The sequence below is a fragment of the Balaenoptera borealis genome (assembly GCF_965194805.1).
Source record: "Balaenoptera borealis genome assembly, chromosome: 15".
Classification (NCBI taxonomy): Eukaryota; Metazoa; Chordata; class Mammalia; order Artiodactyla; family Balaenopteridae; genus Balaenoptera; species Balaenoptera borealis.
Genome location: NC_138871.1, coordinates 39,969,301 through 39,987,067, shown reverse-complemented (window position 1 = coordinate 39,987,067; position 17,767 = coordinate 39,969,301). Strand labels below are relative to the sequence as shown.

At 43.6% G+C, this 17,767-nt stretch overlaps 1 protein-coding gene across 6 annotated transcripts in view; it reads left to right on the top strand.

Annotated features, from left to right (window-relative positions):
- Nucleotides 1-17,767, top strand: part of LOC309612413 (activator of 90 kDa heat shock protein ATPase homolog 2) — a 39,733-nt gene that overhangs the window by 10,261 nt on the left and 11,705 nt on the right. For 4 of the 6 annotated variants that reach the window (XM_082358303.1, XM_082358300.1, XM_082358299.1 and 1 more), the window contains exon 2: nt 8,590-8,780. In XM_082358303.1, coding sequence (XP_082214429.1) covers nt 8,590-8,780 — 191 coding nt within the window. Of the gene's footprint in view, nt 1-7,131; nt 7,377-8,589; nt 8,781-17,767 lie in introns of those variants that run through there. The other 2 variants (XM_082358302.1, XM_082358301.1) reach the window with 2 other exon arrangements.

Here is a 17,767-nt window from a genome sequence, read left to right as displayed (position 1 = left end):
GTAAGTTATTCTCCAAATGTCCATTCTACTCTTCTTCCTTTATTAACAACTCCCTCCTCTATATTTTATCTGGGAGTGTGTGACTAAGTTATGGCCATTGAGGTGAGCATAGCAGTGATGTCTCAATTTCTGAGTCTTGCCCTTGAAAGGAGAGAAGCACACCTGCCTTTTATCTTTCCCTCTTCCTGCAGGTAAGAATAGGGAAGTGGTTGTGAGCCATCTTTGACAAAGCAGATGAGGGTAGCATCTCAGAAATGGCAGAGCAGCAACATACAATCTGAAAGCCCCACACATCCAGCTTCCACTGGTCCTAAACCACTAGTGAGAAAGAAATAAACTTCCAACTGGTTTAAGCCACTTTGGGGATGGGGAATGGGGGATGGGGAATGGGGGATGGGGGTGGGGAAAGTCTCTTGCTACAGAAGCCTAGTTTGTATCCTAACTATCAGAGAAGCTATGTAAAAGTGGGGTGTAAAGTGACAGAGGAAAATGTACCTCTCAGATCTCCTGGGCAGGATGCATAATTGAGAGTCAGCCCTGCTGCTGTTCTCTGAGACACTGCTGCATTTGTGCCAAGGCCACCCTCAGGGTGCTCCTAACTAATGTCTGAACTGGCAAGGATACCATTACTGCAAGATGCAGGACTCCTTTGACAGGAACATTGCCTCTAGGAGTTACCTGGCTTGGCTGGTAAATCTAGAAGTGTCAATTGAGGAGTGTTTGGAGTTTGGTGGTAGCTTGTGTTTGGGAGTAAAGGAGACCACCCAGGGAGCATGAGGATAAGACAAAAACATTTTTAAGTGCTTCCTTCATGCCTGGAACTGTTCTAAGAGCTTTAGTTGTATTAATTCCTTTAACGTCACACTACCTATGAGGTTGGGTGGCAAACACGGCTAGTTGTCCCCCAATGTCTCTTCTTCCCTTCTTTGGGAACAGAACTCCCAAATGTTGGCTGGGCACATGGCTAACTAGAATAAGGATACTACTTCCCAGCCTTCTTTGCTAGGTGTTGCCATGTGACGTGTTCTGGCCAATAGGATCTAAGCAGAAGTGCTGGGATATGTCTTACAAGTTGAGGATGTACTCTTGGTCTTTCTTCTTCCTTCTGGTTAGAATGTGGTTGTGTTGACTGGAACTGGACCCTGATATGGAAGCCATGTGGTGAGGATTGCTAATGTAAGCTCAGGTCCCTGATGATTGTATATCTTCCATACTCACCATGGACTGCCTATTTTTACATGAAAGGAAAAGGCTATCTTGTATTATTTTGTTATTGCTACTTTGTTACTAGCAGTTGAATCTAATGGTAATACAGATAGGTAGTAATACTACCCCCATTTTACAAAGTACAAAGAGGTGATGAAGTACGAAGAGGTTAGGGAATTTGCCCAAGGTCACTCAACTGGTAAGTGGCAGAGCCAAGACTTGGATCCAAGCACAGGGCTGCAGAGCCTGCCAGCATGGTCTGATACTGCTATGGGAGATACAACTCGGCACACATTTCCTTCACATTGGCGTAAAAAGACTCTTCACACTGGCTTTCACACCTTCCTCAAAATGTCCTCATTTCAGTCTTAGTGTCCATTCCATTTGTGTCCAGCCTACTTCCCCCCAGTTACTTTCCTGACTTTCACATCTTTGCTGATGCTTTTCTTCTTTGGTCTGGACAGACCTCTCCCATTTCTACCTTCAAAGCCCAGTTATCTCCTTTCATATCTCTTCAACCAACGTCTTCTTTTACTCCTATGAAATGATTCATTCAACCAATATTTTTTTTCTCCTATGTATTAAGAATGACACTACTTACACACCATCCTGGGAAGAATCAAGAAAATAGTCACTCAAGTCATTTTGTGTTCTGCAGTTCATATGAGGAGCCCTAGTTGAGAAAGTCTAATAATAGACATGCAAACTGAAGTTAGAGAGTATAAAAGACTTGCTCAACCTACAGCATATGGAAAAGCTAAAGACGGGAAATTCCTGTGCTAAATAGTCCCTAGTGTTATTATATAAACTCATCTATGGGAACCATGTTAAAACAAATCCTTTTAACTTCTCCCCTTCTTACCCCTGCCCCCATTCATGCAACTAGTATTTATTGAGATCTGCTGTGTGCTAGGCACTGGGGATTCTACAATGCGCAAAACAGATCAACAGTTAGTTGTAAGCTATCATACTTACCTTTGTGTTTGCTGCAGCAGTGGCTTTCAAACACTAAAAAAAAAAAAAAACCCAAACCAAAACAACAACAACAAACTCACTCAATATAACCATAACATACCCCACACATGTGATGATTTAAGAAGCAATGTTTACCTTTACCACATGTCATCACTCTGATGTTTAAACTCTATTCTCTTTCATTGAGATAACACTGATGGTGGATGCCTGCTGAACTGTTTTTACAGCCTACTAATAGGTTGGAAAGACAGGTTTGAGAAATATTCGTTCCCTCTTCCATTCCGTTATCCAAACAAACATTTCCTGGTGCCTGCTGTGTGCTGGGCACAGCTCCGAGCCCAAGAGCAACGCCTGCTCTCTGTGCACTGCGAGCTCTGGTGGGCTGCGGGGCACACGTGCATTCTGGTAAATAAATATTAATGGAATTAAACTAAACTGAGAGATAGGCATCAGAATTATAGAAGTAAATTAGAGTGGTGACTTCTATAAAAGCAGAATCTTAGCCTCTTCTAGACCTGTTGTGGTGTGAAACTTGAATCAAAGTCCTGATTCTAGTGCATTGCTAACGAAAGTCAATCCTGGATACAATCTTTTCAACCCCTTTCTCTAGACAGAGAAAGTGTGGCGCAGGTGTGTTTAGAAAAGGTGACAATGATTTGGGCTTACCCTGGTATAGATGGGTTCTGGGAAAAAAAGACATTCTTACAGCATTTTGCATTTCTTCCCCCAAAGCCTGTCAGTGTCATCACCCTCACTTTGCTGCAGGTAAGATGCCACCGGAAGTCGTCCAACTTGCCACCTCATTCATCTCCTCTCCCTCTCCCCAGATCAAACTGATCAAAACCAAGCTTGGTATAGCAACATCCATCCTTATCCTTTCTCCTTGGGTCTTCCTATCCCAGGATGAGCCCCACCTGCTTTTGGACTCATCTCTTCCCATTGCTTCTGGGGCTTTGCTTTACCACCTGGCCCTCTTTTCACCAGCTAGTCCCCATCAGCATGTGAAAACATTTAAAAGGAAAAGGCAAAATCTCCTTTCACTCCATATCCGTACCCGGCTACTGTCCATTTCTCTTACCCATCCTGTCAAACATTTTGAAAGCATGGTCTCAACCTTCTCACCTCCTCTGTCCACTGTGACCTGGCTTCTGCCCCAGTCGTTCACTGAAACTGCTCCCTGCAAAGGGCCCAATGGCCCTCCTGTCAAATCCAAAGAACAATTTCTTTATTATCCTACTTGCCCTCTTCCATGTCTAACACTGCTGACCACTCCCTCCATCCCAACCCTTGGCTTCCATGATCAAATGTCTTCTCTGTTTTCTTCTTCCTTCTTTCGGTTTCCCTTTTCAGGCTCCATTTTTCTGCCCATCCCCTGCATGCTGATCTCCAGGGTGATCACCTAAGCCCTCTGCCAGCCTCTTTTCATTCTAGTCTCTCAGAATGATGGTGACTAAGCAAGGTGCAAGTCCCAGGCTCTGAAAAACACTTCCTCCACTGCATGCCCATATCACGGGTTCCACTTATAATGCCTCTCAGATCTGCCACCTCCTCTCCACTCTGACAAATATCCCCTCTTCCAGTTTTTATCCCACTCCTGTCCATTGTTCAAATTGTCATCAGAATGATTTTTCTAAAACACAAGTCCGATCACGTCATTTCTTCATTTAGATCACCTCAGTGGTTTCCTGTTGCCTACAGAACAAAGTCCACGATCCTCAGCAGGGCAAATGAGGCCTTTCATGAGGGGGCAATTTGCCCCCTTGCAGCCTCATCTCCTGTAGCCCCTCTTACATGACTCTGTTAGAGCCCCCTTGGTGCAGTGTGCTTCTCCATGCTTCTGTGCCTGGGCACTTGCTGCTCCCCTTTGCTCTCTTGAAGACAAGAGTCCTCACTCTATAAGCCTCCTCTGAGAAGAGAACTACACCAGCACCACACTCCCCTAGGGAGAGTTAGGCACTTTCTCCTCTGTGCTCCCAGGGCACACTGGATTTACCATGAAGGTGAATTCACACTGGTCTCCTCCACTACTGCCTGAGCCCCATGTCTTATTTTCGTGATCACTCCAGCATACAGCAGACTTGGACACACAGTAGATGCTCGATAAATGTTGTGGTGTAATTTTTACCCACCCTAGTACTGGATGGTTACAAAAGGCTAGAACCCATGCTTTGACCCTGAAGATGTTTGACTCAATTTTTCCCCCCAGTTTTTCTTTTGAAGATAATCTCAAACTTACAGAAGAGTTGCAAGAATAGTTCAAGGAACCCTCAGATACACTTCACCTGGATTCACCAGGTGTCAACCTTTGCCACACTTGCTTTATCTGCTTTTCTCTGTCTGAGTTAATTGCAGACATCGTGACAATTTACCTCTAAATATTTCAGCATGTAATCTCCAAAGAACAAGAATGTTCTCCTTTGTAACCAAAGTTTAACTGCTCAGAAGATTTAACATTGACACAACGTTATCCAGTATGCAGTCTGAAATGCAATTTAAATTTCCCCAATTATGTCATTTTAAACTGTTTGTTTTGGATCCAGGAGCTCATTTAGGATCAAGCATTGCATCTATTGCCACGTCTCTTTAGTCTTCTTTTGACATTCATGAAATGTTTATTTTTGTAGAGTTTAGGCCAGATCCATTTTGCAGAATTTCCCTCAATTTGGATTTTTCTGATTGTTTGCTCATGTTTAGATTCAGAATAAGCATTTTTGGCAGGAATGCTACTTAGGTGATGGTGTACACCTGTCAGTTTGCTCCATTGTTGGTGATGCTGAGTTTGACCATTTGGTTAAGGTGGTTAGTTGCCAGATTTCTCCCTTGTAAAGATTACTTTTCCCTTTTGAATGTAGTTAGTAAGTAAACTGAGCAGGGGTATGTTTGATATACCTCCATATTGCATGATTATCCTCTTCCCCAGCAACATTTTACTCATTGACTTAGAGGGTTTTTTTTGAAAATTTTATTGTGGTAAAATACACATAAAAAAATTTACCATTGTAACCATTATGTATACAGTTCAGTGGTGTTAAGTACATTCATAATGTTGTGCTACCATCACCACCCTCCATCTCCAGAATTTGTTTCATCTTGTAAAACTGAAATTCTATACCCACTAAACAATAACTCCCCACTTCCCTCTCCCCGCAGCCCTTGGCAACACTGTTCTTTCTGTCCCTATGATTTTGAGTACTCTCAATACTTCATATACTGTAAGTTTTCTTGTAAGTCTTACCCCAGGTTCCAATGATACATATCTCACTATGTGCTGTTCCATTGGTAATATTCTTTATGAACTGAATAAAAGATGAACAGCTAATTCACAAGAAAACAGTACCCACTAGTATTGCCCATCCAATTCTTTTCTGATACCTTGTGTTAGCTGTCCATGCATTTGGTGAAGTAAAGTGTAAAAGGTGAGATCAAAATGTCATTTTGTTTGGGGGTCAAAGCACTTGGTAAACAGTCTGCTTACAAAACTGTTGTAGCTTTTTGGAAAATGACGTTGGAATGTAGTAGCTCTGGTAAGCAAATGGAGAAAGTATTCTCTACCAGTTTATTTCATTGAGGAGAACAGACCACAGGCAGAGGACAGTCTATCACAGTGGAACAGAACAGTGAGGTACTTCCAGACTTCCAAAATTCCATACCTGTTCTGCCTGCTAAATAAATATCCGCAGACCTGTCAGCAATATTTCCCAAATAGTTGGCGCAAAGTTTTTGCTGGAAGGTAAAAATTCGTTAAAGGAATCATTAATATCCACTTAATTTTTTTAAAAAAATTAATTAATTAATTAATTTATTTATGGCTGTGTTGGGTCTTCGTTTCTGTGCGAGGGCTTTCTCTAGTTGCGGCAAGCGGGGGCCTCTCTTCATTGCGGTGCGCGGGCCTCTCACTGTCGCGGCCTCTCCTGTTGCGGAGCACAGGCTCCAGACGCGCAGGCTCAGTAGTTGTGGCTCACGGGCCCAGTTGCTCCGCGGCATGTGGGATCCTCCCAGGCCAGGGCTCGAGCCCGTGTCCCCTGCATTGGCAGGCAGACTCTCAACCACTGCGCCACCAGGGAAGCCCTCCACTTAATTTTTGTAAAATTGAATCGAGCTGCAGTAATACGCTTGCAATCACATTCTTTTGTCATCTAGAAAGGACTATTACATGAATAAAATGTAAACATTCCCGAAGTAACTGGGAACTTGGTAGCTCGTGCTACTTGGACAGGTGGCGGAAAGGCGTGAGACTTGGCGTCCAGGGGAGAGCCAGAGGGCACCAACTCCGTAGGAACTTTCAACAGAACACGAATACGGTGTAAAGAAGACAAGCTCCGCCGAGACCACCTCCGCTTCGCATCGTGGGCGCGCTCCGACCTCAGCAAGTCGGTCGCACAGCAAACAGGGTGACCAAGTGCTCGCGAGGGTCGTGTCCTCGAGAGGACCAAACACCGTCAGCACGGCCGGTGGCAGCCCGACGGCCGCTTCCTGTCTGCAGCCCCGGTGCCTCTCTCAGGCGCCCCTTACTCACCGCCCCGCTTGCCAGCACTGAAGGTCATCGGTGCAGTAATAATAGCGAACCATTGAGAGGCGTCCGGCCTTCCCCAGCCCGTGCACTTGCGAGACCCGCGGCGGGGCCCAGGGCCTCCGCAAACCCCACCCGGCCTCCCAGGTCGCCCCATCGCCAGCGCCGTGGCTCGGACCCTTCTCCTACCCACCGCCGCCCCCAACCCGGGTCTCCTGGGCCCCGACCCCTCCCCTCCTGGCCCGCACCCGCCTCGGGCCCAACCCCCTCCCGGGGGCGGGCTTCCTGAGCCCAGACACCCCCCGCCCCCTCCACCCTCCGGGCCCCGCCCCGCGCCCCCGCCCCTCGGAACCAGCCCCGCTCCCGCTCTCCCGGAGCTCCGCAGCGGGGCGAGCGGGGCGAGCGGGGCGAGCGGGGCGAGCGGGGCGAGCGGGGCGAGCGGGGCGGGCGGGGCCGGGTGGCGCAGGGGGCGGGGATTTCTGGCACTTTCTGGGCGCTGCGAACGCTCTGATCTTGGGCTCGAAGGCCGGAAACGTCGGCGACTGAGCCGTAGCGCCTCCGCGGCCCTTCCTTGTTCTCCGCTGAGGCCGCGCCGCCGCGCAGACATGGCCAAGTGGGGCCAGGGGGACCCGCGCTGGATCGTGGAGGAGCGGGAGGACGGGACCAACGTGAACAACTGGCACTGGTGCGGCCGGGCAGGAGCCGGGGCCGCGGCTTCCGGGCCTCCTCCCTCTGGAGCCGGCGGGCGGGGCGGGGGGGGGGGACCCTCTGCGAGCGCCCGGCGCCCTGTGCCCCGGGTGCAGGGGCGGCCGGGTGTCTCGGGGCGCCTCCCGGGCCGTGGTGGGCCCCGGGCCGGGGAAGTGGGGAGGGTTGGGGGCTGCACAGGTGCAGATGCTCGTCTTTAGCCTCAGGGCTTGCGGAGCCCTTGGATCCTGGAGACCCGGGGTCTTATCTGCACCGGCTCTGGGACTTCACTTTCCTCTTTTTGAAAGTTGGGTTGGGTCCCAGGAATAGAAGTCATTCTTGACTTACCGCTTCAGCTTCGGCAGTCTGTGACCTTAGAAGCTCTCCCCGCGCCGCCCCGCCCCCCCAGCCCCTTGAAGTTTTGGGGAGTTAAAATGAAGGTAGAAAGTGTGTGTGTGTGTGTGTGTGTGTGTGTGTGTGTGTGTGTGTGTGTGTGTGTGTGGTACGTATGTATTGGAAAGAACAGGAATTTGGATCTCAACTCCACATCTAACTTGATGAGTCTCTGGTGAGCCCTGCCTTCTAGGAGTTCTAACTAGTTACCCATCCTTTTTCTATCTCATCTGGGGCTTGGGCTGATTTCTGCCCCTCCCTCTTCAGTCAGAGCTTCAGGAAGTGATGTTCTCTGCTCTGCTTCTCTGAGGGCTGTGCTACCTCAAGGCCATCAAGGTGATGCTGAGGCAGGTCCAGGGCAGAGCAAAGCCTTAGCCTGTGAGGGCATCCTTCCCTGGCTTGGGGTTGGGAAGAGCTGACCTCTCCTTTCCCAGCCTTGTCACCTTGGACACTTAATGGACTTCTCTCTGCTCATTTCCACCCCTTAAAATGGGAACATTATTTGGGAAGATTGTATGAGATAGTATCTGTGTGAAAACACTTGATAATTTGTCTTATTAAGATAAAAGTTACTTCAGTTATAATTACCTTTTCATGTGGCCCAGGCTTTACCCCTCCATTTCCATCAGGTGAGATTTCGAGACCTCCTTTCCCCCAAATAAACCGGTGTTTTTAAGACAAAATACCACCCAACAGCTGCTTGAGAGGAATTGGGCTGATCTGGACTGGGCCAGGGCATTACCCTGATTCCCCAGGGTGGGCGTGTGGACACCAGTGGGGGCTTCCATTCACGGCTCTGCCCTTCTTCTGGCCCTCGGCAGGACAGAGCGGGATGCCACCAGCTGGTCCAAGGGGAAGCTCCGCGAGCTCCTGGTGGGCATCGCTGTGGAGAATGAGGCTGGCCGTTGCGAGATCAGTGAGCTGAAGCAGGTGGAAGGCGAGGCTTCCTGCAGCAGCCGCAAAGGAAAGCTGATTTTCTTCTATGAGTGGAACATCAAACTGGGCTGGAAAGGTAACAGGGTCCTCCAGGTACGGGTGGGGCTGGGGGCTGTGTTGGGGCAGAGTTGGTTGATTCCTTAGTAATTCATTCAACAGATATATTTAGAACTCCTGCTATGGGCCCCTGAATTGGTGTTTGGAGTTCTGGACGCCCTTACTGCACGTGGAGTTCCTTGTCCAACCAGCTGTGGGCTTCCCTTTCTCCCAGCACTCAGAGCTCTTTAGGGCTCTTAGCTGTCAGCTGGACTCAATCTGCCAGGCACTTGTGAGCACTAGCGTTTCCTGGAGCTGCTGCCTGGAGCACTCTTCCCCTCGATAGGTGCCTGCTGGCTCCTTCAGCTCTTTGAGGTTTGCGTCCTGAGTAAAGCCATCTGTCTCCATTCTCTTAACAGTTTCAGATCCCTTCCTTGTACTGTTTCCCTCCCCTGCTTTATTTCTCCCCAAAGCACTGATATTTGGCACACTACATATGGTTACATTATTATTGTTCTGGATTCCCCTTTCCTCCCCATTCATCAGGGCAGAGATTTTTAAAAATATCAGCTTTATTGAGATATAATTCACATACCATACAGTTCGCCCATTTAAAGTGTACAATTCCCTGGTTTTCAGTATATTCACAGAGTTGTGCAGTCATCACTACAGTCAATTATAGAACATTTTCATCTCTCCCCCAAAACCATGTACCTGTTAGCAGTCACTCCCCCAGTCCTTGCAACCTCTAATCTAATTTCTGTCTCCATGGATTTGCCTGTTCTGGACATTTCATATGAATGGTATCACACAGTATGTGGTCTTTTGTGAGTAGCTTCTTTCACTTGACATAATGTTTTCAAGGTTCATCTGTCTTGTAGCATGTTTCATTCTTTTTCATTGTTGACTAACGTTCTGTTGTATAGATGTAGCACATTTTGTTCATCTGTTCATCAGTTCATAGACATTTTGGTTGTTTTCATTCTTTGGGTCTTTGGGTCAGGGATTGATTGGTTTTGTTTCCAGATCACTGTCTGAAACGTTGTGTTTGTTGAATGAATAAATTTCTCCCGTGGTGCCTGGCTCCTTGCTGGGTGGACAGTCTATACTCAATAAATATTTGTTGAAATAACCATGGATATGAAGACAAAGGGAAAAGGAAAAGGAGGAGAGAGGGCAAGATCTGGTTCTGGAGGATGGTGCTGTGTTTGGGCCTCAGCTCGTGTCAGCTCCTTTCTTGAGAGTTTGGGTTAGAGAGCTGCCTGGTGAGCTGTCCTTGGGCCTCTGTCCTAGTGGCTGTCTTGCTAACTGGAGCCAGGCCAGAGCCCAGGGAATGTTCAGCGAGCATCAAAAGCAGTCCCACTTGTGCCTTGAATCCTTCTGGCTGGGGGTTTGCTCTCAGTTGCTCCCTCAGTGGCTGTTCCTGGCTGGATCATAGCAGGGTCTGGCTCCTTACACATCCAGCTCCCCAAGACAGGGGCTCTGAGGTCCCCAAGGAAACTCATGGTCTTGTGTCTCTTCCATATCCCTTAGCTCACAGCATCAACCAGCTCCTTTGTAGGATAAGACCCAGCAACTCCCAGGCAGCAGCCAGAGGGCAGACGGAACAGGGCTCCCCTGACCCCGTGTGCTTTCTCCTCTAGTAGTTAGTCCTAGAGGTGGCTAGTGGGACCAGCTGGGGAGGAGACAATACTCTGGTCTTCCTTTTTTTTTTTTTTTTTTTTTAATTAAATTTTAATTATATTAATTTTAGCTTTTTCAGATTTATTGAGATATAATTGATTTATAACATTATATGAGTGAAAGGTATACAACATGATGATTGGATATATGTGTATATTGCAAAATGATTTCCACAATAAGGTTAGTTAAAATATCCATCACCTCATATAGTTACAATTTTTTTGTGTGTATGTTGAGAACTTTTAAGATCTGCTCTCTTAGCAATTTTCAAGTGTATAATACTGTATTGCTTACCCTGCTGTACATTACATCCTCAGAACTTACTCATCATATAAGTGGAAGTTATATGTGCCCTTTGTGTCTTTTGACCACCTTCACCACCCTTCCCTCTGCCACCTTGCAACCACCAGTCTACTTTCTGTTTCTGTGAGTTTGTTGTTGTTTTTTGATTACACTTATAAATGAGATCATACACTATTTGGTTTTCTCTGACTTATTTCACTTAGCATAATGCCCTCAAGGTTCATCCATGTTGTCAGAAATGGCAAGATTTCCCTTATTTTTGTGGCTGAATAATATTCCATTGTGTAAATATGTCACATTCTCTTTATTCATTCATCCATCGATGGACGCTTAGGTTGTTTCCATGTCTTGGCTACCATAAATAATGCTGTATTGAATATCGGGGTGCAGATATGTCTTTGAGATAGTGATTTTTCCTTTGGCTATATATCCAGAAGTGGAATTGTTACATCATGTGGTAATTCTATTTTTAATTTTTTGAGGAACCTCTATACAGTTTTCCATAGTGGCTGCACCAGTTTACATTCCCACCAATAGTGCATGAGGGTTCCCTTTTCTCCACATCCTCACCAGCAGTTGTTATCTCTTTTTGACAGTAGCCATTCTAACAGGGGTGCAGTGTTATCTCTTTATGGTTTTGATTTACATTTCCCTGATGATTAGTGATGTTGGACACCTTTTCAGGTACCTGTTGGGCATTTGAATATTTTCTTTGCATAAATGTCTATTCAGTTCCTTTGCCCATCTTTTTAATGGTATTTTTTTTTTTTTTTTGCTATTGAGTTGTATGATTCCTTACATATTTTGGATATTAACTCATCAGATATGGTTTACAAATATTTTCTCCTATTCTGTAGGTTGCCTTTTCATTTTGTTGATTGTTTCTTTTGCTGTGCAGAAGCTTTTTTGTTTGAGTAGTCCCTAGACCAACATCAAGGAGCTTTTTCCCTGTTTTTTTCTCAAGGAGTTTTATGGATTCAGGTCTTACATTTAAGTTTTTAATCCATTTCAAGTTAATTTTTGTGTATAGTGTATATTTTGTGTATAGTGTAAGATTCATTTTCATTCTTTTGCATGTGAATATCCAGTTTTCCCGGCACCATTTATTGAAGGTAGTATCTTTTACCCATGGAGTATTTTTGTTTCCCTTGTCATATATTAGTTGACCATATATGCATGGGTTTATTTCTGGGCTCTTGATTCTGTTCCATTGGTACATGTCTTTTGTTTATGCCAGTACCATACTGTTTTGATCACTCTTGCTTTGTAGTAAAGTTTGAAATCAGGAATTGTGGTGCCTCCAGCTTTGTTCTTGTTTCTTGGGATTGCTTTGGCTATCAGAGTGTTTTGTGGTTCCATGTGAATTTTGGGATTGTTTTTTCTACTTCTGTAAAAAAATGCCACTGGAATCTTGGTAGGGATTGCATTGAATGTATAGGTGCCTTTGTGTAGTATGGACATTTTTAAAAAATTATTTATTTATTTATTTATTTATTTTATGCAGCGGGTTCTTACTAGTTATCTATTTTATACATATTAGTGTATATATGTCAATCCCAATCTCCCAAGTAGTATGGACATTTTAACAATATTAATTCTTCCAAGACATGAACATGGGATATCTTTCATCAGTGTCTTATAGTTTCCCATCTACAGATCTTTTACCTCCTAGGTCAAATTTATTCCTAAGTATATACCGTTTTTGCTGTTATTGTAAATGGGATATTTTCTTTATTTCTTTTTCAGATAGTTCATTGTTAGTGTATTGAAAAGCAACTGATTTTTGTATGTTGATTTTCTGTCCTGAAACTTTACTGAATTTATTTATTAGTTCTAACAGTCTCTTGGATATTTTTGTATATATGATCATGTGCTATGCAAATAGAGGTAATTTTACCTTTTCCTTTCCAATTTGGATGCCTTTTATTTCTTTTTCTTGCTTGATTGCTCTGGCTAGGACTTCCAATACTGTGTTGAATGGGAGTGGTGAGAGTGGGTACCCTTATCTTGTTCCTGTTATTAGAGGAAAAGCTTCCAACATTTCACTGTTGAGTACGATGTCAGCTGTGGGGTTGTCCTATATATTGCCTTTATTATGTTGAGATATGTTTCTATTATACCCACTTTGTTGGGAGTTTTTATTATCAGTGGATGTTGAATTTTCTCAAATGCTTTTTCTGCATGAATTGAGATGATCATATTATCTTTATTTTTCCTTGTATTAATGTGATGCATCACATTTGACTTGGGTATTAAACCGTCCGTGCATCCCAGGGATTAATCCCACTTGATCATAGTATTTGATCCTTTTAATGTGCTGTTGAATTCAATTTGCCAGTATTTTGTTGAGAATTTTTGCATGTATATTCATCAGGTATATTTGTCTGTAATTTTTTCTTTTTCTTTTCTTTTTGTTTTTTTGGCCACACTGTGTGATATGCGGATCTTAGTTCCCCAACCAGGGATCAAACCTGGGCCTCCTGCAATGGAAGCGCAGAGTCTTAACCACTGGACGGCTGAGTAACTGTGTAATTTTTTTCTTGTAGTGTTCTTAACTGGCTTTGGTATACTGGTAACGCTGGCCTCTTAAAAATGAGTCTGGGAATGTTCCCTCTCTTCAGTTTTTGGGAAGAGTTTGAAAAGGATTGATGTTAATTCTTGAAATGTTTGGTAGAATTCCCCAGTGAAATCATCTGATTCTGGTCTTTTCTTTGTTGGGAGGTTTTTTTGATTACTGATTCAGTTTCCTTAATCATAATTGGTCTGTTCAGACTTTCTAGTCCTTAATGATTCAGGCTTGGTAGGTGATATGTTTCTAGGAATTTATCCATTTCTTTTAGGTTGTTCAGTTTTATAGCATAAAATTATTAACAGTAGTTGCTTATTATCCTTTGTATTTGTGTGGTATCAGTTGTAATGTCTCCTCTTTCATTTTTAATTTTATTTATTTGGGTCCTCTTTTTTTCCCTTGGTTAGTCTAGCTAAAGTTTTGTCAATATTGTTTATCTTTTCAGAGAACCAGCTCTTTGTTTTATTAATCTTTTCTATTGTTTTCCTATTCTCTGTTTCGTTTATTTTATTTTATTTATTTATTTTTTTGGCTGCATTAGGTCTTCATTGCTGCGCACGGGCTTTCTCTAGTTGCAGTGAGCGGGGGCTACTCTTCGTTGTGGTGCACAGGCTTCTCATTGCGGTGGCTTCTCTTGTTGTGGGGCATGGGCTCTAGGTGTGTGGGTTTCAGGAGTTGTGGCACGTGGGCTCAGTAGTTGTGGATTACGGGCTCTACAGCACAGGCTCCATATTTGTGGCAAATGGGCTTAGTTGTTCCACAGCATGTGGGATCTTCCCAGACCAGGGATTGAACCTGTGTCGCCTGCATTGGCAGGCAGATTCTTAACCACTGCACCACCAGGGAAGTCCCATGTTTCATTTATTTTTGCTCTAATCTTTATCCCTTTTTTAAATTGAGATATAATAGACATATAACATTATATTCATATTACATTATAATGATTGTATATTTGTACACATCGAGAAATGGTGACCACAATAAGTCTAGTTAACATTCATCACCATACAGTTTTAAGATTTTCTTTTTTCTTGTGATGAGAATTTTTAAGGTTTACTTTCTTTCAAATATACAATATAGTATTATTATAGTTACCATACTGTGTATTACATCCCCATGACTTATTTTTTATAACTGGAAATTTGTACTTTTGACCACTTTCACCCATTTTACCCATTCCACCAGCCCCTGTCTCTGGCCACCACTAATCTGTTTTCTGTATCTGTGACTTTGGATTTTTTTTTTTTTTTAATTGCTGTATCCGTGCACCTTCTTTTTTTTAAATTAATTAATTTTTGGCTGCATTGGGTCTTTCGTTGCTGCACGTGGGCTTTCTCTAGTTGTGGTGAGTGGGGGCTACTCTTCGTTGTGGTGCACGGGCTTCTCATTGCAGTGGCTTCTCTTTGTTGTGGAGCACTGGCTCTAGGTGCGCAGGCTTCAGTAGTAGTGGTGTGTGGGCTCAGTAGTTGTGGCTCGCGGGCTCCAGAGTGCAGGCTCAGTAGTTGTGGTGCATGTGCTTAGTTGTTCTGCAGCATGTGGGATCTTCCAGGACCAGGGCTCAAACCTGTGTCCCCTGCATTTACAGGCGGATTCTTAACCACTGCGCCACCAGGGAAGTCTGACTTTGGTTTTTGTTTTGTTTTGTTTTTTTAAATTTATTTTATTTATTTATTTATGGCTGTGTTGGGTCCTCGTTTCTGTGTGAGGGCTTTCTCTAGTTGTGGCAAGCGGGGGCCACTCTTCATCGCGGTGCGCGGGCCTCTCACCACTGCGGCCTCACTTGTTGCGGACCACAGGCTCAAGACGCGCAGGCTCAGTAACTGTGGCTCATGGGCCCAGCTGCTCTGCGGCATGTGGGATCTTCCCAGACCAGGGCTTGAACCCGTGTCCCCTGCATCGGCAAGCAGACTCTCAACCACTGCGCCACCAGGGAAGCCCACCGACTTTGGTTTTTTGTTTTATTTTTTTCTTTTAGATTCCACATATAAGTGAGATCGAATAGTATTTGTCTTTCTGACTTATTTTATTTAGCATAATGCCCTCAAGTTCCATCCAGGTGGCTACAATTGGCAGGAGTTTTTTTTCTTTTTTATAGCTAAATAATATTCCATTGTTTTTATGTACTACATTTTCTTTATCTGTTCATCCACTGATGGACACTTAGGTTGCTTCCATGTCTTAGCTATTGTAAATAATTCTGCAGTGAACATGTGGATGCATATATCTTTTCAAATTAGTGTTATTGTTTCCTTTGGATATATACCCAGAACTGGAATTGCTGGATCATATGGTAGTTCTATTTTTGATTTTTGGAGGAACCTTCATACTGTTTTCCATAGTGGTTGCACCAATTTACATTCCTACCAGCAGTGCACAAGGGTTTCTTTTTCTCCACATCCTTGCCAACGCTCATTATTTCTTCCCTTTGTAACACATTACTGACTGGGGGATTTTTGCAGAAACTAACGCCTGTGGCTGGCAATTTGTTATGTAAGTGAATATTGAAACACCTGCGTTTGAGTAAATATCAACAACTTTTTTTCACTTAATGTATTTATTTGAAACTTAGTACATGTCTTACTAAAGCATTCTATTATTTCGTTAGAGTGTGATAGGCAGTAAAGCAGGCACCTCTGTGCAGGGGAAAGAACATCTATTACAAATATACTTTTCACTGTGCTTTCTCCTGGAAGAGCAGATTCTACACTTTGTGGTGGCATTTTTTATTAGTCCTGTGGGTATTATTTCATATAGAATATGTTCTTTTATTTTACCTGATAGTCAACAAGGTGAATCTTTGTGGAGGGGCTCTTTTAGAAATGCCACAAGAAGCACCAGGTGCGGGACTACCACTGCATTCACCAGACTGGTCAGTTACCCATTCTCTAGCTACTGCTAACAAAAATTGCTTGTTAAGTCATTTTATTATGTGCATTAAGGCTACAATAAACTTTAAACGCATAGAATAAACTGTAATTACTCAAACAGAAACCCACTTTTTTATACCATTTTCGAGTTTTCTGGAGGATATTGAAGTTTGCCAGATATTGATCAATCGATCAACTCCTTTCATATATTTTTGTTGTGTTTTGTTTTGTTTTTGATGTGATTCTATTTTTTAAAAATATTTATTTATTTGGTTGCACCAGGTTTTAGTTGCAGCAGGTGGGCTCCTTAGTTGCGGCTTGCAGGCTCCTTAGTTGCGGCTTGCCAGCTCCTTAGTTGTGGCACGTGGGCTCAGTTGCGGCAGGCAGCTTCCTTAGTTGCAGCTCCAGGGCTCCTTAGTTGTGGCATAGGAACTCTTAGTTGCAGCATGCATGTGGAATCTAGTTCCCTGACCAGGGATCGAACCCGGGCCCCCTGCACTGGGAACACGGAGTCTTACCCACTGTACCACTGGGGAAGTCCCTCATATATTTATTATACTCTAATATACAAGTGGGCTTAGTTATCTGATGGCCAGTCCTCCTGTCTTCTTTTCCTGTAGATGTTATGGAGGCATCATGAATAGTTGTCACCATGCGGACTAGCCTCTTGTCTTTCCATATAAGAAGAATCACTTCTCCCTTCCATAAGAATGTCATTTCTCTCCCTGTAGATTTTTAGATTTCTCCTTTAATTGGTTTGGTAGACCACAATTCTCTCTTATAGTCCCACAAACACTCTGGTTTTATTTTTCAACAGTATTTCAGATGTGGACACACTGTTGTAATAATTGTCTTGGTACATATGGTGCTGTGAACCAAGATAAGGTTGTAGGACTGATAATATTGTTTCTTGCAGTTTCTTTCCTTCACCTGTGTAAATCTCAAGGTAGCATATATATCCAGTTTCACTTTCGCTAACCATCCTGACCAAAATTCCATATTTTGTAAGTTCTCTGGGATTATAGGTTTTGAATCTGAGTTGCCCTCTCCACTTTATTGTTGCCTCATCAAGTGATAGCTCTTGTTTGTATATAGATCGATTGAAATTTCAGTAGAAAATAATCCAAAAGAGGTTTAACTTTTGAAATTCTGTCTGTAGGAAGTGGAATTTCTGAGTTATCATTAAAGTGAAGAGCCGTCATTATTTGTTTGAACCTTATTCTCATCAGAATCTTTGGAAAGACAGGTGTTTCAAGTAAGGGATCAGTCAACCAATATTCTTTCCAGTGTGACTTTCTTATTTGTCCCATCAAAATTATTAATCCAAGAAACTTCTTCGTGTCACTATTGGTTACATCAGTCCATTTTAAAGCCTTCCCATACTCTTCATATGATTTTTCATTCTGTTGGTGATACAAGTTTGTTTGAGAAGCAACCAACTTGAAAAAGTTATTGCCAAAAAAAAAAAAAATTAATTCTGTTATGTCACTAACACTTTGCGGGTTATTACATTCAGTAGTTACACCTGACACACCTGTAAAGTCTTCTAATTTTCATGAAATGTCTTCAATCCACTCTTCTGTAGAAGCAAAGGAGCATTCTCCA